The 19,156-nt window shown below is 42.3% G+C and overlaps 1 protein-coding gene across 1 annotated transcript; it reads right to left on the bottom strand.

Annotated features, from left to right (window-relative positions):
* Nucleotides 1-505: 505 nt before the first annotated feature.
* LOC116945276 (olfactomedin-4-like) lies at nucleotides 506-19,148 on the bottom strand. Its single transcript, XM_032959663.2, has 6 exons — nucleotides 19,054-19,148; nucleotides 15,781-16,199; nucleotides 15,127-15,285; nucleotides 6,802-7,008; nucleotides 5,553-5,745; nucleotides 506-3,039 (listed from the first exon to the last, which is right to left on the bottom strand). The coding sequence occupies exons 2-6, from the start codon at nucleotides 15,958-15,960 to the stop codon at nucleotides 2,249-2,251; spliced, it is 1,530 nt and encodes a 509-aa protein (XP_032815554.2). The 5' UTR covers nucleotides 15,961-16,199; nucleotides 19,054-19,148; the 3' UTR covers nucleotides 506-2,248.
* Between the last annotated feature and the right edge of the window lie 8 nt (nucleotides 19,149-19,156).

Here is a 19,156-nt window from a genome sequence, read left to right as displayed (position 1 = left end):
CGCCCCTAGCCGATATGTGGAGATCGTGATTGGGTGGGCCATGCCGGTGTCAATGTTTTGCTTCACAAAGTTGGCACGTCCCACATCACTACCGTTTTGCCTAAATACATAATTTAACTCCATCAGCAATACCCTCAGGTGGACAACCCCTGCTATTGGCAGTTGGTCCCACTTGATTTGTACCATGTCAAGGAGCGGGACGCTTTCGGGTTCACCGCCCACTCACCACGCGAGGTCGGTGTCCTTCCCCCTCTCCTTCAAAATATATTCACGATATCAAACCATTTTCTACACTATATCCTGCATGCTTAAAATCAAATTACACGTCATTACAAATGCATATCGTGTCGGAGAGGTGAACAGTCGAGGGCAGATGTTGGTTTTTGTTGTCTTGATTGTATGAAGATATTTACGTTTTGATAGGAATCCAACTAAAATCTATTTTACGAATACACACCTCATATTTTTGTTGAGGTCAATTAAAATAAAGGTAATGCAAGTGAAGTCCAATAAATTCCTTTATTTCAAAACCACAAAAATACCAAGTATGATATGCAAAATTATGACACCCGGAAAATTCCCATTCCACGTAAAAGTGTGTATAATTCATGAAATAATAAGCAAATCAGTATTGGAACATGCAAACAATTATATTGTAATATAAACGCCAAATGGCAGATCTGTTATGTAAAATGGCCTGTTTAAGAATGATAGCATGTGCTGATGAATGAGTTTCTCAGTGCAACTAGCTTAGTCTGAGGGCCATCGGTGGAAAATTTACCACCTCAGCTACATTTACACTCACACATTAGGTTTGACAAGGCGTGAACTCACGTGGTCAGAAATAACCATATATTGTTTACATTAACGAAAAGATAACCACGTGGAATTTATGTTTTAAGAAGTCCTGTCCAATGTCATTTGGGAAAATTGACAATATAATTAAATTAAGTTTATTTATCCTTTAAGCTTGGTCCAATAAAGGACAACCAGGCAAACTGGCTATAACTTTGGACATGTCCATTTGCATCTAAAATAGGTTGTTTTGACCACGTGTTCAGTACTTAACCTGTGCGAATAAAATTAATTTAGCTCGTTATTGAGGTGGCCGGGTGGCTCCAGGAGGTGAGAACAATGCCAGAGCACCGAGACAGCAGTCATGCTGAGATTCTGGGTTCAAAATCCAAGCAGCCTCCCACGACTTAACCCGGTTGAGTGTAGCGTGTTAATGGTCTTAGCCTGGCCTCCAATAACTGCGCAATGAAACTTCATGAGATTAAATTCGGACTATACCAGCTCTGCAAGAAAGCTGAATTGACCTTTGCGGGCAAATCAATGGTTTTCGATTCGTGGGTATAAGAGGCTTATTGAGGTGAAGTAGTGCCATGCAATCTAGGGCTGCTCTCTGACAGCGAGAGTTTTACTTGGAGCTTGGAATGTAATTTTTGGTACACAAAGCACTGTCATCAATAACTGCGTTTTCAGGGAATGTAAGCTTATGCAAACCAATGTTGTGGTACAATAGCTATATTGTACGTGTTTGATATGCAGGAGACTTTAGATCCAATCACTGGATTGTCATATTTCCACCACTGGTTCTTGGTCATAAGCGGAGGTTCAGCATGACTTGACTCCTACTAACTTCAAGGTGTAGTCGAAGCTTATAAAAGCAAAGTTCTGATACAAGAAACACATTTTTACATTAGTTTTGTTGGGCAGAAGGAATACTTTGGTTATAGGCCCACCAGGGTTAGGGTGTGCTTATATCCAGCATCTGTTTCGGGACTGGAATGCGTGTGCATCAACTATTACGTTTTCTAATCAACATTCTATTATAAATCAAATTCATGTTTTTTAGTCTTTAATTGTAAAAAAATGTACAATGCTTAAATCAGAAACTCTGTGCAGATGCGACACGTGACCATATGTTATTTTTGCGTCATTTTATTAGAACCGGAGGTGCAGCGGTATGTGGTGGTTCACGCCATGCGCTATGATACCAGCATCCGGAGTTCGCTTCCGGCAATGGCTAACAATCAGCGGTGATTGGTATCTGAAAACGCCTTGGTCCTGATTTCACCAACCGTACTGGCCAGGGTGTTCATTCTGACTGTGCACGGGAGGTGTGTTAATTGTGATACTTATCACTTGAAAAAAGCAGATAACAATTCCAGCCCTTACAGATTTGTAGAAGATTTGGATGACAAAGCATTGTGTGAGTGATTACAATATGCATAAAATATAAAAATCACAAGCCCTTTAATATCACATTATAGGTGACCATATATCCCTGATCATACATGTACAGATTGCGGTCAACTGCGTTATAGCTGAGGCTGCTCATCTTTTCCATGGGCTTGTCCATCATGATGCTCAAATACCTCTCCTGGTTAGTTTTGCTGTCAAAAGCAAAGTAGATCTCTTCAGTTTTAAGGCTATAGGTGCGTGTGAGGTACAGGACTCCACACACCATGAAGCCATTGCTGACTGAGGGTTTGTACTGCGTGGTAGTCCAGCTGTTGATAACAGCAAGGGAAGTATCATTAAGTAAAGCAAGGGACACCTTCCCATCGGCAGAGTAAATGACCCACAGACCTTGTTCATCCACAGAAAAATCCATATCAGAATATGTAGAGCCCAGGTAAGGATACGAATTGGTTCCTGACGCTTGGGGGAGATTTGCTCTGGTAATAGTGGAGGCTGTCAGGTTATATTTGCAAACAGCGACACCAGTATAGCATCTGTAAAACATGTGATTTTTGTACATCACTGCATCCATTCCATAACCACAATCTATGCCACAATAAAGGGTCTTTTGTTCCAACAGCATAGAGGTCTGCAGTGCCCGGTGGTTGGCAAACATCTGAATCACAGTAAAGTAAATCTGATTGCTGGTTATCACCCAGTACACATCCTCACGTCCCTTCAGTGGGAGTGGGTCTTTCCCAAACGCGCCATATGGATACCCTGCACCTTGCATGTTCAGAATGTGAATATATGGTGCGCTGACGTTCTGCAAGCCACCGTGCGCACATGAGCCTGCAAAGAGACAATACAGCACTTTAGAAAATGTTCTTTATGTTTTCATTCATTAAAAAAAACGTTCATTTATGAAATGATCCAACACCTGAACAGTTTTTCTCGTATTAATGTACATATAAAACTTATATGTTAGCCACCACCATAGGAATGCTCCTTTCAGAATGAACACACACCAACTTTATAATTTGACTTGTTAATATACAGAGCAATCAACAAATAGACAATCCTCTAATCTATAAGAGATACATTATAGAGAAGACAAGATATTCCAGTGGTCCATCGATTTACCTCCCATAGGGTTCCATTGTTTCTATTAACGATACATTTTCGATTAACAATGTTTACAATATCACGCAGCTGCTAATTTCGGTCAATCGGAGCGCTCTTAAGAGGACTCAGCAGCAGACCTCAGCCAATCAGCGATGCCATTTTATGAGCGATTTGAGAGCAAATGGCTGATAGCTTTACAATGTTTGATGTGCGTTGCTTATGGAAACAGCTCTCTTGAATAATTAGTGTTTTTTTACTTAAAAGTTAAATAAAATCAATAACAATGTCCCCTAAAATGACCATGAAAAAAGATGACAAAGTCAAGAAATAATTAGTGTGCAAATTAAGCATGAAAATATAAAAAAAATATCCATCTTCTTAGCCGAAAGTAAGAATTTTTATTTTAGCTCTATTTATTGCATCTTTTTATTCTCCATTTATTTATTATTTGTACATTTTTTCATACATATAAAAGTTTGAATATGCCCTTTTAACGTTTATTAACATTGCATATTGAAATATAATAAACTATGTAATTAGGGTGAAAGGTAAAATTCGGATTGTCTTGGAACAAATTAAGCCTTTAAAATGTATTTTCTTTATTTGATTAACGATCATTTCAATTAATCATGTTTTTCGTGGAACCAATTAATATCGTTAACCGAGGGACCACTGCATTTGAAAGCCTTTACATATATCCCACCAATCTCAATGAACTTAATTTTAACAGTCTTTTATGTGACCGCACAAGAGAAAACCTGTTGGTGCTTTATAAAGCATGACACATGTCTAATTATAAATAAGTGGGGTATTGATATATGGATCACCCTGTATAATACCATGAGGATGACACAATTGCATTTTGTTCCTGAATAACTCCTGTACTTTACTTTAGTATCCTCAATTTGCTGATGTGCTAACCAACTGCGGAATCAGAGTTTGGTGGCATTATAACTACTGAAAGAAAAATCTAACTAAAAGAAGAGCTATCAGGGCAGATCTTGGAGGTGTCTAACGTGTAACAGCTGTGGCACCTTTCAGAGGCTACAAAAGCAATTGGTGAGATGTCATCAGGCAGCAAAAGCATTGACAATGATGACATCTTGATAATTAGATCTTAATAGATAACACGAGGAACTGCTGATCAGGTGGACTCAGTAGATAGCAGGATGTATGGAGAACAGGATAAGATAATGTAGTGACGCCGACACACGTCCGCGCTTTACTTCCAGCCTTTGTTTTGGACACAACACTAACTCTAAGCCCAGGCTTCAGTTCTTTAACTTCGTTTTCTCTCCAACCGTCCCTTCCCCTCGTGCTTTCCCCCCTTTATACTCCTCGAGCCCTCCTTTCTCGAAGGTTCGCTCACTCCCATTTCCCTCAGCCAATCCTCGTCCTCCTTCCCTAACGGTTGTCATGTACCCAGTCAGGCAAGTCGTCTGTTGCTTCGGTCTTTACAATAACATAAAAAGTCAAGTGCCCTACACTGAAATGTGCATTGGGCAGAGCCCATGCAAAAACATAGTCCTGAGTAATTTACTGAAATTCCATAGTAATGTTGCATGGACAAGTCTCTTCAACAGCCATTACTAAAATGCCTGTATCTTTCAACTGGTGGTACTCGTTTTACCAAGGCCCCGAAGATTGATGGTTGAGTTATCTCAATTCTGACGCCAATTTGAATATATGAGCTCATAACTTGCGATTTTGATAACCTGTCAACTGTATTTAACACATTTTTCATTTATAATATAATACTATATGAATTACAAAAGGCTCCCTATTTGATGGGAATAACAGGAAATCATCAGAGACCTGGTCTTTATAATGAATTTAAAGGCATTTTTCAACCCATCGCGAGATGTTTCAGCTGTGGGTTTTTTTTTTAGCAGACCTCAAAACGCTGGTCAGCGTGAGTTGGTGAGGGGGCAGAGTGGGGGACAGGAACCCTTTCAGATATCATTAATCACTGATATTGGCCATAGCCGGGGAACTAGACTCAGGTAGCCGAAGTTCAAAGCGATAACCGCTGCACTGAGCTGCTCCTCTTTTCCCCAATTTGAGCATTTCCCACCTCCGATTAGCGCAGTTGGCTACGTACGGTGCCAAAGAAGCTCAGCATACATACATACATGCGTACATTATATTTAATTTTAAGTTGCGCTTGTAATTGTAATACTAACCCATGCTAATGTAATGGATGGACCCTACGGAAAGAACTCCTGATATAAGTAGCTTACCAATTGGGGGCTGGTAAGCATTGTTGCCGGCGGGCTGCTCAGCATTGTTGCTGGGGGCCTGGCCAGCATTGGAGGCCGCATTTTGGCAGTCCTGCAGCTGCTTGCGCAGAGTGTCCACCTGGTGCCGGATGAGCAGCACGTTGTTCCTGTCGTAGCTGTCCAGCGTGTTCACCACCACGCTGATGTTCTGGATCTGTTGGCGGGCCAGGACAGTTATGAACACGGTGCGGTAATCTACTTGAGTCGATTAACCAGGCCCAGGCAGTCACAGGTTTCATGGCATACACCAGATTATTTTCTTCAATTATTTACTGAATACAATATCAGTGATATTACTATTTACAGTGTGTGTGTACTTCCATCAACAAACGAATTACAAACTCCTTATAAATGCAACTCAACCACTAATTTTGCCTCTGTTCTTTCTGCGACGCTCGCCTAACTGCTCCCGTGATATTTTCCCGCCAAAACTTCCAATCTCGTCCCCTGGGACTCTGCCTCCTTCTCCCCTCGTGCTTCACCCTCATGGCCACCTCCACTCTCACCACTCTACCGACCCTTCAGCCTCCTCCCCACCCCCCCTGGCAGTCCCTGATTCACTTATTCTGCTTCACCTCATATCCTCCCAAGTCGCCAATTTCAAACCTCCCATTTTGGAATCACAACAATGGTATTTTTTGTGTTTCAAATAGATGTGATATTTATTATTTACCCAGGCAATATTGAAGTGGTAAGCGTGTTTTTGCTGAAACTGTTTGGGATGTTGAGGCAATCTGCTTTTATATTCTTGCATGGGAGGTTCAACTAGGACATGGTGAACTGGTAGTCCCTCCATCTGTCCTGCCTACTTTTACATAGCCATGTCCACTCATTCACTAGCCTCACCCACTCACTGAGTCATCATGCAAATTAACTGGAGTGCCAAGAGAAAACCCACACAAAGTAATAACAACAGCAATGTAAATCTGTGTATGCCATTACATATTTTTGGAAGACGCACCCAACTTTAATTCCATTCCAGTTTTTATTAAGCCATCTGCAAGATGAATGCAGTTTTCTATGAGAAGATATAAAAGGCAGCCCTGCAATTGTGTAAAACAAATGCTGCCTTCACATACCAGTTATTCAAGGTACTCGATTTAAAATGTCATCTGAAAGAGGAAAACCTGAAAGTTCGTATATCCTCCCAATAGAAATCTGTGGCCAATGCAGCAAACAATTGCGTGCCTTTGCGACAATCGTGACTGACCGAGAGGTGGAGACGATCGAGCGTGGCGCTGGAGACCTCCAGCTTCAGCTGCTGCACCAGCTGCTCCATCTCCCTGATCTCCACCCGCAGCAGCTCAAAGTCCAGCTCTGTGTAACGGTCATGGCCCTGCTCCATTCGCTCCACTCGCACCGTCAAGTTCTGCAGCAGCCCAGTATAGCGCACCAGCGTAGCGTAGTTCTCTGCCACCTGCAGGCATAATTTCAATATTATCTCCTTGAAACGCAATTCACTTGAACATTTTCACATCTTCTGTTAATAAACAACCTTTTAAATAGCATACAGTGAGGGAAAAAAAGTATTTGATCCCCTGCTGATTTTGTACGTTTGCCCACTGACAAAGAAATTATCAGTGTATAATTTTAATGATAGGTTTATTTGAACAGTGAGAGACAGAATAACAACAACAAAAAATCCAGAAAAACGCATGTCAAAAATGTTATAAATTGATTTGCATTTTAATGAGGGAAATAAGTATTTGACCCCTCTGCAAAACATGACTTAGTACTTGGTGGAAAAACCCTTGTTAGCAATCACAGAGGTCAGACGTTTCTTGTAGTTGGCCACCAGGTTTGCACACATCTCAGGAGGGAATTTGTCCCACTCCTCTTTGCAGATCTTCTCCAAGTCATTAAGGTTTCGAGGCTGACATTTGGCAACTCGAACCTTCAGCTCCCTCCACAGATTTTTTATGGGATTAAGGTCTGGAGACTGGCTAGGCCACTCCAGGACCTTAATGTGCTTCTTCTTGAGCCGCTCGTTTGTTGCCTTGGCCGTGTGTTTTGGGTCATTGTCATGCTGGAATACCCATCCACGACCCATTTTCAATGCCCTGGCTGAGGGAAGGAGGTTCTCACCCAAGATTTGACGGTACATGGCCCCGTCCATCGTCCTTTTGATGCGGTGAAGTTGTCCTGTCCCCTTAGCAGAAAAACACCCCCAAGCATAGTGTTTCCACCTCCATGTTTGACGGTGGGGATGGTGTTCTTGGGGTCATAGGCAGCATTCCTCCTCCTCCAAACATGGCGAGTTGATTTGATGCCAAAGAGCTAAATTTTGGTCTCATCTGACCACAACACTTTCACCCAGTTGTCCTCTGAATCATTCAGATATTCATTGGCAAACTTCAGACGGGCATGTATATGTGTTTTCTTGAGCAGGAAGACCTTGCGGGCGCTGCAGGATTTCAGTCCTTCATGGCGTGGTGTGTTACCAATTGTTTTCTTGGTGACTATGGTCCCAGCTGCCTTGAGATCATTGACAAGATCCTCCCGTGTAGTTCTGGGATGATTCCTCACCGTTCTCATGATCATTGTAACTCCACGAGGTGAGATCTTGCATGGAGCCCCAGGCCGAGGGAGATTGACAGTTCTTTTGTGTTTCTTCAATTTGCGAATAATCGCACCAACTGTTGTCACCTTCTCACCAAGCTGCTTGGCAATGGTCTTGTAGCCCATTCCAGCCTTGTGTAGGTCTACAATATTGTCCCTGATATCCTTGGAGAGGTCTTTGGTCTTGGCCATGGTGGAGAGTTTGGAATCTGATTGATTGATTGCTTCTGTGGACAGTTGTCTTTTATACAGGTAACAAGCTGAGATTAGGAGCACTCCCTTTAAGAGTGTGCTCCTAATCTCAGCTCGTTACCTGTATAGAAGACACCTGGGAGCCAGAAATCTTTCTGATTGAGAGGGGGTCATATACTTATTTCCCTCATTAAAATGGAAATAAATTTATAAAAAAAAGAATTACATGCGTTTTTCTGGATTTTCTTGTTGTTATTCTGTCTCTCACTGTTCAAATAAACCTGCCATTAAAATTATAGACTGATCATTTCTTTGTCAGTGGGAAAACGTACAAAATCAGCAAGGGATCAAATACTTGTTTCCCTCACTGTACTAGCTTTACTACCCAGCTTTGCCTGGGACTTGGATTCACCACGCCCGGCCGCCTTTGTCCCCCCAGTGGCAATGTTCACACACCACACCAGTTTCTCGTTTGAAGCTGAGTCGACCTAGGGGAGGCCCAGGACCGGTTCAAATAATCATCACTGGTGGTGGCCGTGAGCGGGAATCGAACTCAGGTCGCCGGATTCGTAGCGCAGCGCGCTAACCACTACACTACCGCTCCCCCCACACACACGTGTGCGCGCGCATCCATAGATACACATACACATGCTTGCAGCAGACACACAACTTTTAGGGTGCGTACGGCAGTTAACGACTGAAATAATAAAGCAATGCTGCGCGAAGAACGCCTTAGACCTGCAACACATTTGTATTTCACTTTACCCGCGATCAGCAGGCACACTCCATTTCGCTTCCGCATACGGGTCACATGACAGATGTGACGTCACAGCTCATTTGCCGTGAAAAATGTATGCATTATTGTACCACCCCCCCAAAAAAATTAATAAAAAAAAGTCTATTTTAAAAAAAAATCATGGTGTACAGTCTGGAAAGTACCCACATGGCAAATTTCCAGTTTGTTGCATGTCGGGAAGTACGCTAAACATTTTGAACAGACACATTCACAACTTTGCCTTTTATATATATATGGAGATAATGGGACATGTAATGAACTGTATTGTTATCAGTGATTTAGTGATACATAAAGTAGTACGATCTATACCAGAGTTGTTGGAAGGTTGCATCCTCAAACCAACCTTGAGGTTAGGAGCGCAGGCTGATTTAGCAGGGGCTCTAACAATATAGATTTCTAGAAATTGGTTGAAACACAATATGATGCATCTTATAAATTAGTCATGAAACCATATAATCACTATGTAGATTATTACAAGTTAAGTGCCGAATATAAAATGTTTGTTTACTCTCCTTTTTATTTAGCTTATCAGTTTGTATATATTTAAAAACTGAAATAGCCAAGGTAAATAACAATAGCGTATTGGGCATTGAGCATGGGTAAGGTTGCCAACTCTGACGGAAGCTCTTACATTATATCGTATTTATTCATTTATTTTCTTCAAATACAGTATCCCGAATTGCTTTCAACAGTCACCAGGAGATCGATGCAAATTCCGAAAGAGACTCATGGCAAATTTGGGATGGTTGGCAACCCTTTAGGCATGGGTGGTGATAAAATAGTCAATGAAATGGGGAACCCCAAAACTAAAACGGCCCCAGCGCCCCCATCATGAAAAAAACTGGCCCTGTTTGTGGAAACACAGTACTGTAATTTCTCGCCAGGTTCCTGAAAACCCCTATGGGTTGGAAGAAACGTGGTTGGCAAGGGACTGCTGTATTACAGTGCCCTCTGCTGCGTGAAATGGTTGACAGATAATTTCCAACAAGTGAGGAGATACATTAGTGTATGGTATTTTTAGGCATGCAATGATGATTACCTGCGGGGATTCCAGGAACTGTCATTATTGGATATCACCGACTCATTTCAATAATACATTATTTTAGCATTGTTGTGCATGGGGAATCACTCATGGTTGCATAAAAAAAGGCTGTCACGGTGTTCAGAAACATTTGTAAAGAGCAGAACATTTTCTAAATTAACATTTCCAGGCCTCATGTTTTATTCATGATACGTGCAAATGGTGGGGTTACCTGAGCAGCGGGTGGGGTTGGCAGAGAAGGCTGTGTAGGTGGGGATAGTGATTGAAGTGGGCATGCCAATTAAAAGTGATTGATGCTTATTGAAGGAGGGTCTGTCAATTCAGCAGGTACCATGCAGTGAACACCCAAAATCGCAATAAACACAAAAACGAAACAGAAATGAATCTACACATTTTTTGTCTCTCTCTCAAATTTCACACTTAACTTCTAATTTAGCAATCTTTGGAAGAACGTAATCAACCAGGCTATGCGTTAATTGTGTGTTGACCGACTATCTGTGTTGCATTGCATTCTATTTCCACATTTTACTAAGTTTATTTTTTATTAAGTGTGTTTTCTCTCTCTGTGTGTGTGTCTCTATGTTGTCTCTCTCAGCTTGTGTGTCTGTCATTGTGTCTCCGTGTCTGTGTCTTGTCTCTCTCTCAAAATTTCACACTTAACTTCTAATTTAGCAATATTTGGAAGAACGTAATCAACCAGGCTATGCTTTAATTGTGTGTGAAACGCTCTCACAAATTCGTGGCAGCGCCCAACTTAATTAAATTGCCCCCGCAGCTACACTTGCCTGTGTAGGAAAGAACCCCAAGAAAAGGAAGCGAAACACAGGGAGCTGTGACCAACACCCGAGAAACTGAAGAAAATTCAAGAAGATGAGATGGCGAGTGTTATTGAGAAACACATAGTACCTATATTGGATTTATGTGTAAAATGAACGTGTCAAAGGTATGCGTTTATTTTCAAAATTTCCCGATTCAGATCCTACAGCGTATAACGTTTGCTGTGAACGATTTCACAGCAAACATGTTCTTTATGTTAAAATAATCGTGGTTCACTTCGTTAAGTACACCCCCCTTACAGTCAACTTCTGCTAAGTGATATGATTACAATACAGCAATTTAGTGCGTGAGAATTCTTGCAATGAAAACGTTCACACCAAAACTATGTTGCCCGTAGAAGTGTAATACAAGAAACTTATACGGAAATTCGCAAAAATCCATATGACTTGTTTTCCACTGAAGTTATTTCCTTCGCAAACGCGTGCACAATATCATAGTAACCAAATAACAGTGCAGGCTGATAAACCACGGGTTTCAAATTCAACACAAATGTGTATAGAGCACATGGCCCATTGTGCATATGCAAAAACATCAACAAGTCCTTAATAAGCTCATTATGGTGTACTTGTGTTGATCAGTATCAAAATTAATTTGAGCAAATGTGACCAACTGACAGCAGCAGTGATGCAGTAATATACAACTCTGGACCGGTTTCTATCTAATTAGGACTCATCAGCACAGTACAGACTGCTGGAAAATCTGTCTCTGGGAACCATAGATGTGGAGTTCCCATATCGATGCTTTGGGCTAATTAGATTGGTTATGCCAACAAAAAAAATATCTGTAAAGAATTATAAAAATCCATCATAGCAGAATCATAATTTAAAAAACTTACACTGAGGTATAAAATTAAACACAACACGAGAGTATGCGTTGTATTTAAGGTAACATGAAAACACCGAACAGGTGGGCCATGAGAAGGTTACCATCTCCCTATCAATGGTCTACTCAAGAGCAGAGAACTTCACTCCAGAAGCTTGTACATAAAACTGTGAGATGCACAATTAAACTATGCATCTTAACCAGAACACTGAAACGAACACCAATCACATGGCTCCCTGATCTGGCAAACACTCTGCCACCAAATATCCGCAGAGACATGCACACTTCGTGGGAGTTTACACATTTTCTTGCCAACGACAACCTACTCATCAAAGACCTCAATGATATACTTTGCCACCGACTCAATCCCAATCCCCCATTCTAGCATTGCGGTGTCACCATCCTAGATACTCACCCAGATCCGGAAGAACGCTCGTGAACAGAGTGGAAAAGATCCAAACATCGCACCTCTTGGCTTTGACATTAACTCGAAGAGACTGGTGTACCATCAACCGCATCAGAACATCAACAGGCTAATGCCTAAATTTCCTTCATTATTGGAAAATGAAACACAAGCCACAGTGCAATTGTGGTCATGCAACCCCAACTGTCGACCATATAGTAAACTGCGGTATTCTGCACTTCTTCAATTTTACATTTTAAAGCAATGCTTTTAAAGGAATAGCAAAACTACATTAACTCTCTCCTAAAGCCAACAGACCTCGACATTGGTACTTCACTCCTGAACATATGGCCATATGCAAGAATAGAAGTGAATAATGAACTCAACACATTTGTGAATAGCACTGCCTTAATAGGGAAACAATGTTTTGGGCAATGGACCTTCTGAACTTCATAGTACATAGAGAGATCAGATAGAGTGAAATAGGGCTTCAGACTACACTTTACCATTATGTGACTTACATTTTTCAAATATATCACATGACTAGTTTTTAAATGAGCATATAGTTGCATAATAGTAGCTATTGAGTAACTGACAGAGCCCTTAATAATTAAAGTGTATTATTTTATATTAAAAGTAAAATGATTAAATATTCATGGCACATTGCATTGTGGGAACATTAGTTGTTGTGAGAACCAGGGAAAATCCACTCATCAATGAATTATTGGTCCCTATCACAATTTTAATTAAATTAATTTCACTTCTGTACATGCCTCAGGTGGAGAAATCTGAGAAAGGGAAATTGAGGTACACCAACATGATACCAGAATGAATAAAATGTAATAATAGGGTTTTTCCCCTTTTTTCTGGCAACGAAACTGAAACCTTTTTTTACGCCTTTTGTCGTCATCTGGTCGAGCACCAATTGGGTCGAGGCTCAAAAGAAAGCCGTCCCTTGGTGTGGACCAATCAGTTTCAAGGACAATGCATATATTATCATAGTATGTTTTTGTTTGCATTTTGACTGCAGGTATTGTAGTTAATGCAGACATGAATCCTTGTAAAAAAAGGTTTCAGTTTTGTTGCCAGAATAAAGGGGAAAACCCCTATTATTACATTTTGATACTGGCAACGGAGGTCTAATGATGAATAAAATGTAATAAAAATGGGAAAAAGGGTTTTCAGGTACTCGAGTATAAATATGTTTACATAAAGGTTTAACATTGATTCAGTCCTGCCGGATGAACTGCATTCAATTTAAATATGAAGGTGAACTTCCATATTTTATATCAGGGTTCCCCAACCCCCAGGAACCGGGCCGCACAGCAGCAGGAGGTGAGAGCGGTCAGTCCGCACGTGGCCCGCCCATTATTTTATTTGCCACTTCCGTTCGCGCCTCTTTCCCGCACTGCGCACTTGTCTCAGTCACGGTGTTGGTAAGCCCCACAAACTAACTCCTAGTAGCCAAAATGAGTAAAAAACAAACGTTGCTGGAGAGCTTCTTTGAAAAGGGGGAAAGACCCAATGATGAAGTCCCCCCCCCTCCCCCCCTGGTCCGTGAAGAAATTGTCTTCCACGAAACCGGTCCCTGGAGCCAAGAAGGTTGGGGGCCGCTACTCTAGACGGTCCCTGGAGCCAAGAAGGTTGGGGGCCGCTGCTCTAGACGGTCCCTGGAGCCAAGAAGGTTGGGGGCCGCTGCTCTAGACGGTCCCTGGAGCCGAGAAGGTTGGGGGCCGCTGCTCTAGACGGTCCCTGGAGCCAAGAGGGTTGGGGGCCGCTACTCTAGACGGTCCCTGGAGCCAAGAAGGTTGGGGGCCGCTACTCTAGACGGTCCCTGGAGCCAAGAAGATTGGGGGCCGCTACTCTAGACTGTCCCTGGAGCCAAGAAGGTTGGGGGCCGCTACTCTAGACGGTCTTCTTCCCACCAGAAACCAATACGAGGAGACACACCGACGTGCCGGGCTATGGCCGCCACTGTGGCAGTGAAGAGCCATTGGTTTGAACATGTCTGCACGTCGGGCTCACAAAGATGTTAGGCAAATCTATCACCGTATGCCGATTTGAAAACTGGTCATGAGAAAACTTTATTCTATTGTCATCAGGCCCCATTGTGTAAAGTGAAGTCTTCAACTCTTATGATCCACTCCATCTCTCTGGCATGTGCTGTGTAAAAGGACCGTTGCTAAAAAAATTGTCACCTATGACATACTCTATGGTTCTTTCGGTAAAGTCACGTAGATATAAAATAACACAATAAAATTCTCACGACGTTTCGGCCACAACACAAGTGGCCTTCTTCAGGTGAAAGGAACAAACCTGTCGGGACGACAGAGCTTCAATGAACGCTGTTAAGATTCGCAGCGTCTTTTAAGCTGGTTGAGAGAAGTGAGGCACCTTGACAAAGGGGTTTACAAATCAAACAGGAGAATTTTGGCTACGTACGGTGGGAAAAAAGTTCACTATACATACATTATTGTAGATGCATCTGCTTTTATATTTTTACATTTACTGTATGTTTTTGTATTTATGACATTTATATATTTTGTAATACTTTATTCATGAATTAGAATAATACTTGATTTTGATTCGTATTTGTTTTGAATTTAAAGTACAATTTCGAATTTGTATTACAAATACCTTGTTTTTCATGTACAAGTCATGCTTTATCTCTAAAACTTATGCTTTAACCCAGCACAAGTCAAATCCTGACGAAGCTCTTAACATGTGGAGTAAAACGTCAGACATTATGCGGCACAACACGTGGCACAGCCCCGAAACACATCGGAGAGCTATGCAAGCACCACCGTGAAAACCTACACCGTCATGTTTCATGTTGGCTTCATTGGGCAATGTTTAAGCTCCTGGTGAAATAAGAAGAGGTCACCTTCTTTGACTCCACCGTGACAGCCGTGGCAATCGTCTGGGTGCTGAGCTGCAGCTGCTCCACCATGTCGGCCGGGAAGACGGGGTCCGGCAGATAGACGTTACACACGCACTGGCCCTCCGCATCCCGGGAGCTGTTAGTGTAGGCGCCAGGGGCCAGCTTTGAAGAGAAGATCACAAACGTGAAAGCACATCACACTCACACTCGCTTACTTTAAACATAACAATAATTGTAAATATATTCTTCCGAAAATGTATTTTAGAGTGTGCAACGTTTTGTTGGTAGACTTTGTGGAGGAATCACATGAGCATGAAAGACGGCGACATCTTATGGAGGCCTTCATCCAGCAGTGGATATTCCATGGCTGATGAGAATTATTCATGTAGAATTACAAAAATGTCATCATAAGCTATTAGCTATTGTTTATTCTAAAAGTCTTAGGGAAACCACAGCACAGCCTGCAACCAGGGTTTAATTTCAGCCAGATCTGTCCGCTCAGGAACACGGGAAAAAAATAACACACAGTACACCACATCCAGTATACCTCTCATCATGGCTTTGACTACTAGTCACATGGGTAGTCCAGTCTACCAGCGACCCAGTAAATATTCAGTAAGAAATTGAGCCTGGCCTGCAACAGACAGTGTAGCTTACATAAATGGCGCAAGCGAGCTCCTGGAAGAGAAGACCGAGGACGATGCTGAGCAGTGCCTTCATCGTGACTGCTGGATGAGCATCAGCTGTAGTAGTGTCCAGGTGCCCTGGTCTCGTATTTATAGGAGTGCCACTCCCGTATCGCACAAACACCTTTTGTACTTTTTTAGTCACAGACATCTCAGGGTATTTCCCCAAATTTAAATTAAGGAAATGGTATACGTGAGGTTTATATATATATTATTGCTATTATTAATGCTTACGTGAGCACTGATGAATTTGGAAATATACTAAATGGAACTACTGTTGTTGATAGTTTTCTGCGTTCATTTGTTTACCATTTTGCTGGTCTCTACATCAGGGGTTCCGTGGTGGTCCGTGGTCCACTGGTAGTATGCAAGGCCATGGAAAGGTGGGTTCTGAATGCCAATAAAATCAAGTTATTTATTTATCTCCAGGACAAAAACAACCAGCAATTTTGCGTAAGCTATGCACGCTGGACAACAAACTAATTGAATAAGTTGATAAAATAAATTACCTTTGGTCATCATAGACTCTAAACTCGCTTTCCGGGAACACATTGAACGCACTGGGAGGAATGCAAAATAAAAAAATAGCTTTCTCTACAGACATAAACATTGCTTTACAGCTAAGTTTCGGTTAGAATTGGTAAGGGCTACCTTACTCCCATTATTTGATTACTGTAATGTTGTGTAACAATCCGCCTCCAATACAACATTGAATAAGCTCATTCCAAGATCATTCCACTCTAACATTTGCTCTGGATGCCCCTTATAAGACCCAGGAGTTCAGGCACGTATTGAAAGTCAATCTTATATTAATTAACATTTATACAGTGCCTTTGCCCAAGGTGCTTAACATAGTAAAAAAAATAAACATAATTTAAAAAACTGCTTTAGATAGCAGGGGCATGCAAATAATGAATGGGCGATCACGATAGATGGTAAAATGGGGAACTGAGAATATGTGGGTGTCATCGGCAAATTAAATGGCGAGGAAAGCTGAAAAAGGAGAGAAGAGAGTCTAGAGGCAAAATATAGAGACAAGAATTAGGGACCGAGAACCGAACCCTGTGGAACACCGACACTGTGGGGAGAGGAGTATCTATTTTGAAAAGCTATATTTTATTTTGTTAGGTAAGGCCCACTAAGCTATGTAGCTCTTTTGCAGAAGCGCACCTGGCCACAACTGATAGCTCAACAAAGCGGCTTATCACATGGAAATTTATAGCAGATAAATATTCAAAATGCATGTTTTGTAAATGTGGAGGGAAACCCCAGAGAGCATGCACATCACATCAGATCTCGCCACCGTAGTGCCTCATAGAGTGACGGAAGGAGACTGAGGATGTGCTAGAAGAAATGTAAGACTTGAGGCAGGAGAGGGGAGTGCCAGAGACACCAACGTCCTCCATAGTTTTCCATGTCTAAAACCATCATCACCATTGTATGCAGGTAAGCCAATGCACATAGTACATGAGGTTTATAATCATGAGAATATTTAAAATAAACAACAATACCAATGGTACAACTCAATGTCATTAATGTACCATATTCTTGAACTACGGGTTGAATTAAACAATAGTAGGGGTATGTTGGTTTATTTTAGTAATGCATGAGGACTTCATGTGTGGGGTGCCACGGTGGGGAGATGTTAACTACCTCGCCTGGTATACAGGCAATCGTGGGTTCGATCCCGACACTGACGCTTGCCCTTATATTTGGAGTTTGCATGGTAGCGTGGATTTTTCTCGAGGTTTTTCCCTCCACATTTAGAAAAATTCGTTTCGACCACTGTTCTTCATTGCAAGGTCCGCGGGCCACTAGCGGCCCTTGTTGGCCTTTAGTGGGGCCTCCGACAATACACAAATGTAAAAACACCCCATCATCATCACCATCGTGCTGTTGTCAAAACCGATGGTTTCAAATGTGTGGCGGCCCGCACACACTGATGGTGTCTTATCAGCGAATGTGGGCCCCCCACTGAATGTGGGCCCCCCACTGAATGTGAGTGAAGAACACTGGTTTAGATTATTTGTCTGCTATAAATTCCACGTGATGAGTCACTTCGTGTAGCATGATTTGTGACCAGGTCGCTTCTGAAAAAGAGCTGTATAGCTCAATAGGCTTACCTGGTGACAAAAAAGTAAAAAAATATATGTATCATGCAGTAACTGCCTGCAGCCATTCATGCACATATTTATTTATTTAATGGCCACAAAGTAGTTACACAAGTATGAAACAAGTCTCCTATTGTTTGCTCAAGGAAGGGAACATGGAAGCAGTGGAATTTATTTTAGTGCCCACCACGTGGCCTTTCAACCACCGGTGACGGACTTGCTTCCTTGTTGTTTACCCATACATCGACTTTCCTGACTCATCCCTGCTTAGATTCTGACATCTGATGAGCTTGGGGCGATTTGGTTATATGCGTGTTGTTTATACGTCCATTAAATGCCTATTGTGTGATAGGCATTTAATGGACACATAATATTTCTCCAATACACGAGAATACCAAGAGTCCAGGGGAGGGCTGGGGAGGCAGCTGGGGGAGTTTGTAAGAGTGGGAATGTCTTGAGTGAGGCCAGGGCAGGGGGCGTGTTGCTGCTTGGGCTGGAATAACCAAGAAAACTACGAAGTAAAAATACTTCGCAGTAAGGCAGGTTACCTCTAGATAGCTGGGGGGGAGGAGGGAAGTGTGAGGTCGATCCTCACGGCCGACCATGAAGAAGGCTGAGCGTTTAAGGCTCGTAGTAAATTAATTATTGAACCGTGCTATAGCACGGCCTGTTCACCACGTGGAAAGCCTGTGTCCTTGCCTGGACACCCTGCTTCGGAGATGTTTCCTCAACGTCTCCTCAACGACCAGGAGCTCCCCCCTCTCTCTCTCGGACACTCTCTTGCCCGTGCCTAAACTCAATGCAGTTTACATTGAGTATGCGCCTGAAGACTGAAAAGTTGGGGATTTTTTTATCATCGTGCCGAATTGTTTCCGAGGGAGACAGAGAAACGCGATTACCGAGATAACAGAGTGATACAGATGTTGTCATGGACAAAGACAAGAGAGAGAGAGACTGAGACATGCCGAGACAAGGCAGGGTGAAGACGGAGACACCGACACAGAGAGTGAACAGTGAGAGGGAGAAAGCGTGGCAGAAACACGGAGACAATGTGATAGAGACAAAGACAGGGAAAGATAGTCATACAGGGATACACAGAGAGACAAAGAGGGACACGCAAGATGACAGCTGACCCGGGTCGAGGAGCAACCAGAAGTCAGTGATCCGTGAGCCCCAGGGATTCTAGACGAACTCACTTCACCTCCTCCCCCCGCAGTGAGGCCGGGAGTGGAGGAG

Source organism: Petromyzon marinus, chromosome 23 (assembly GCF_048934315.1).
Source record: "Petromyzon marinus isolate PM22_M1 ecotype Great Lakes invasive population chromosome 23, UKy_Petmar_22M1.pri1.0, whole genome shotgun sequence".
In the NCBI taxonomy this organism is placed as follows: Eukaryota; Metazoa; Chordata; class Hyperoartia; order Petromyzontiformes; family Petromyzontidae; genus Petromyzon; species Petromyzon marinus.
This window is presented reverse-complemented; position numbering and strand designations above follow the sequence as displayed.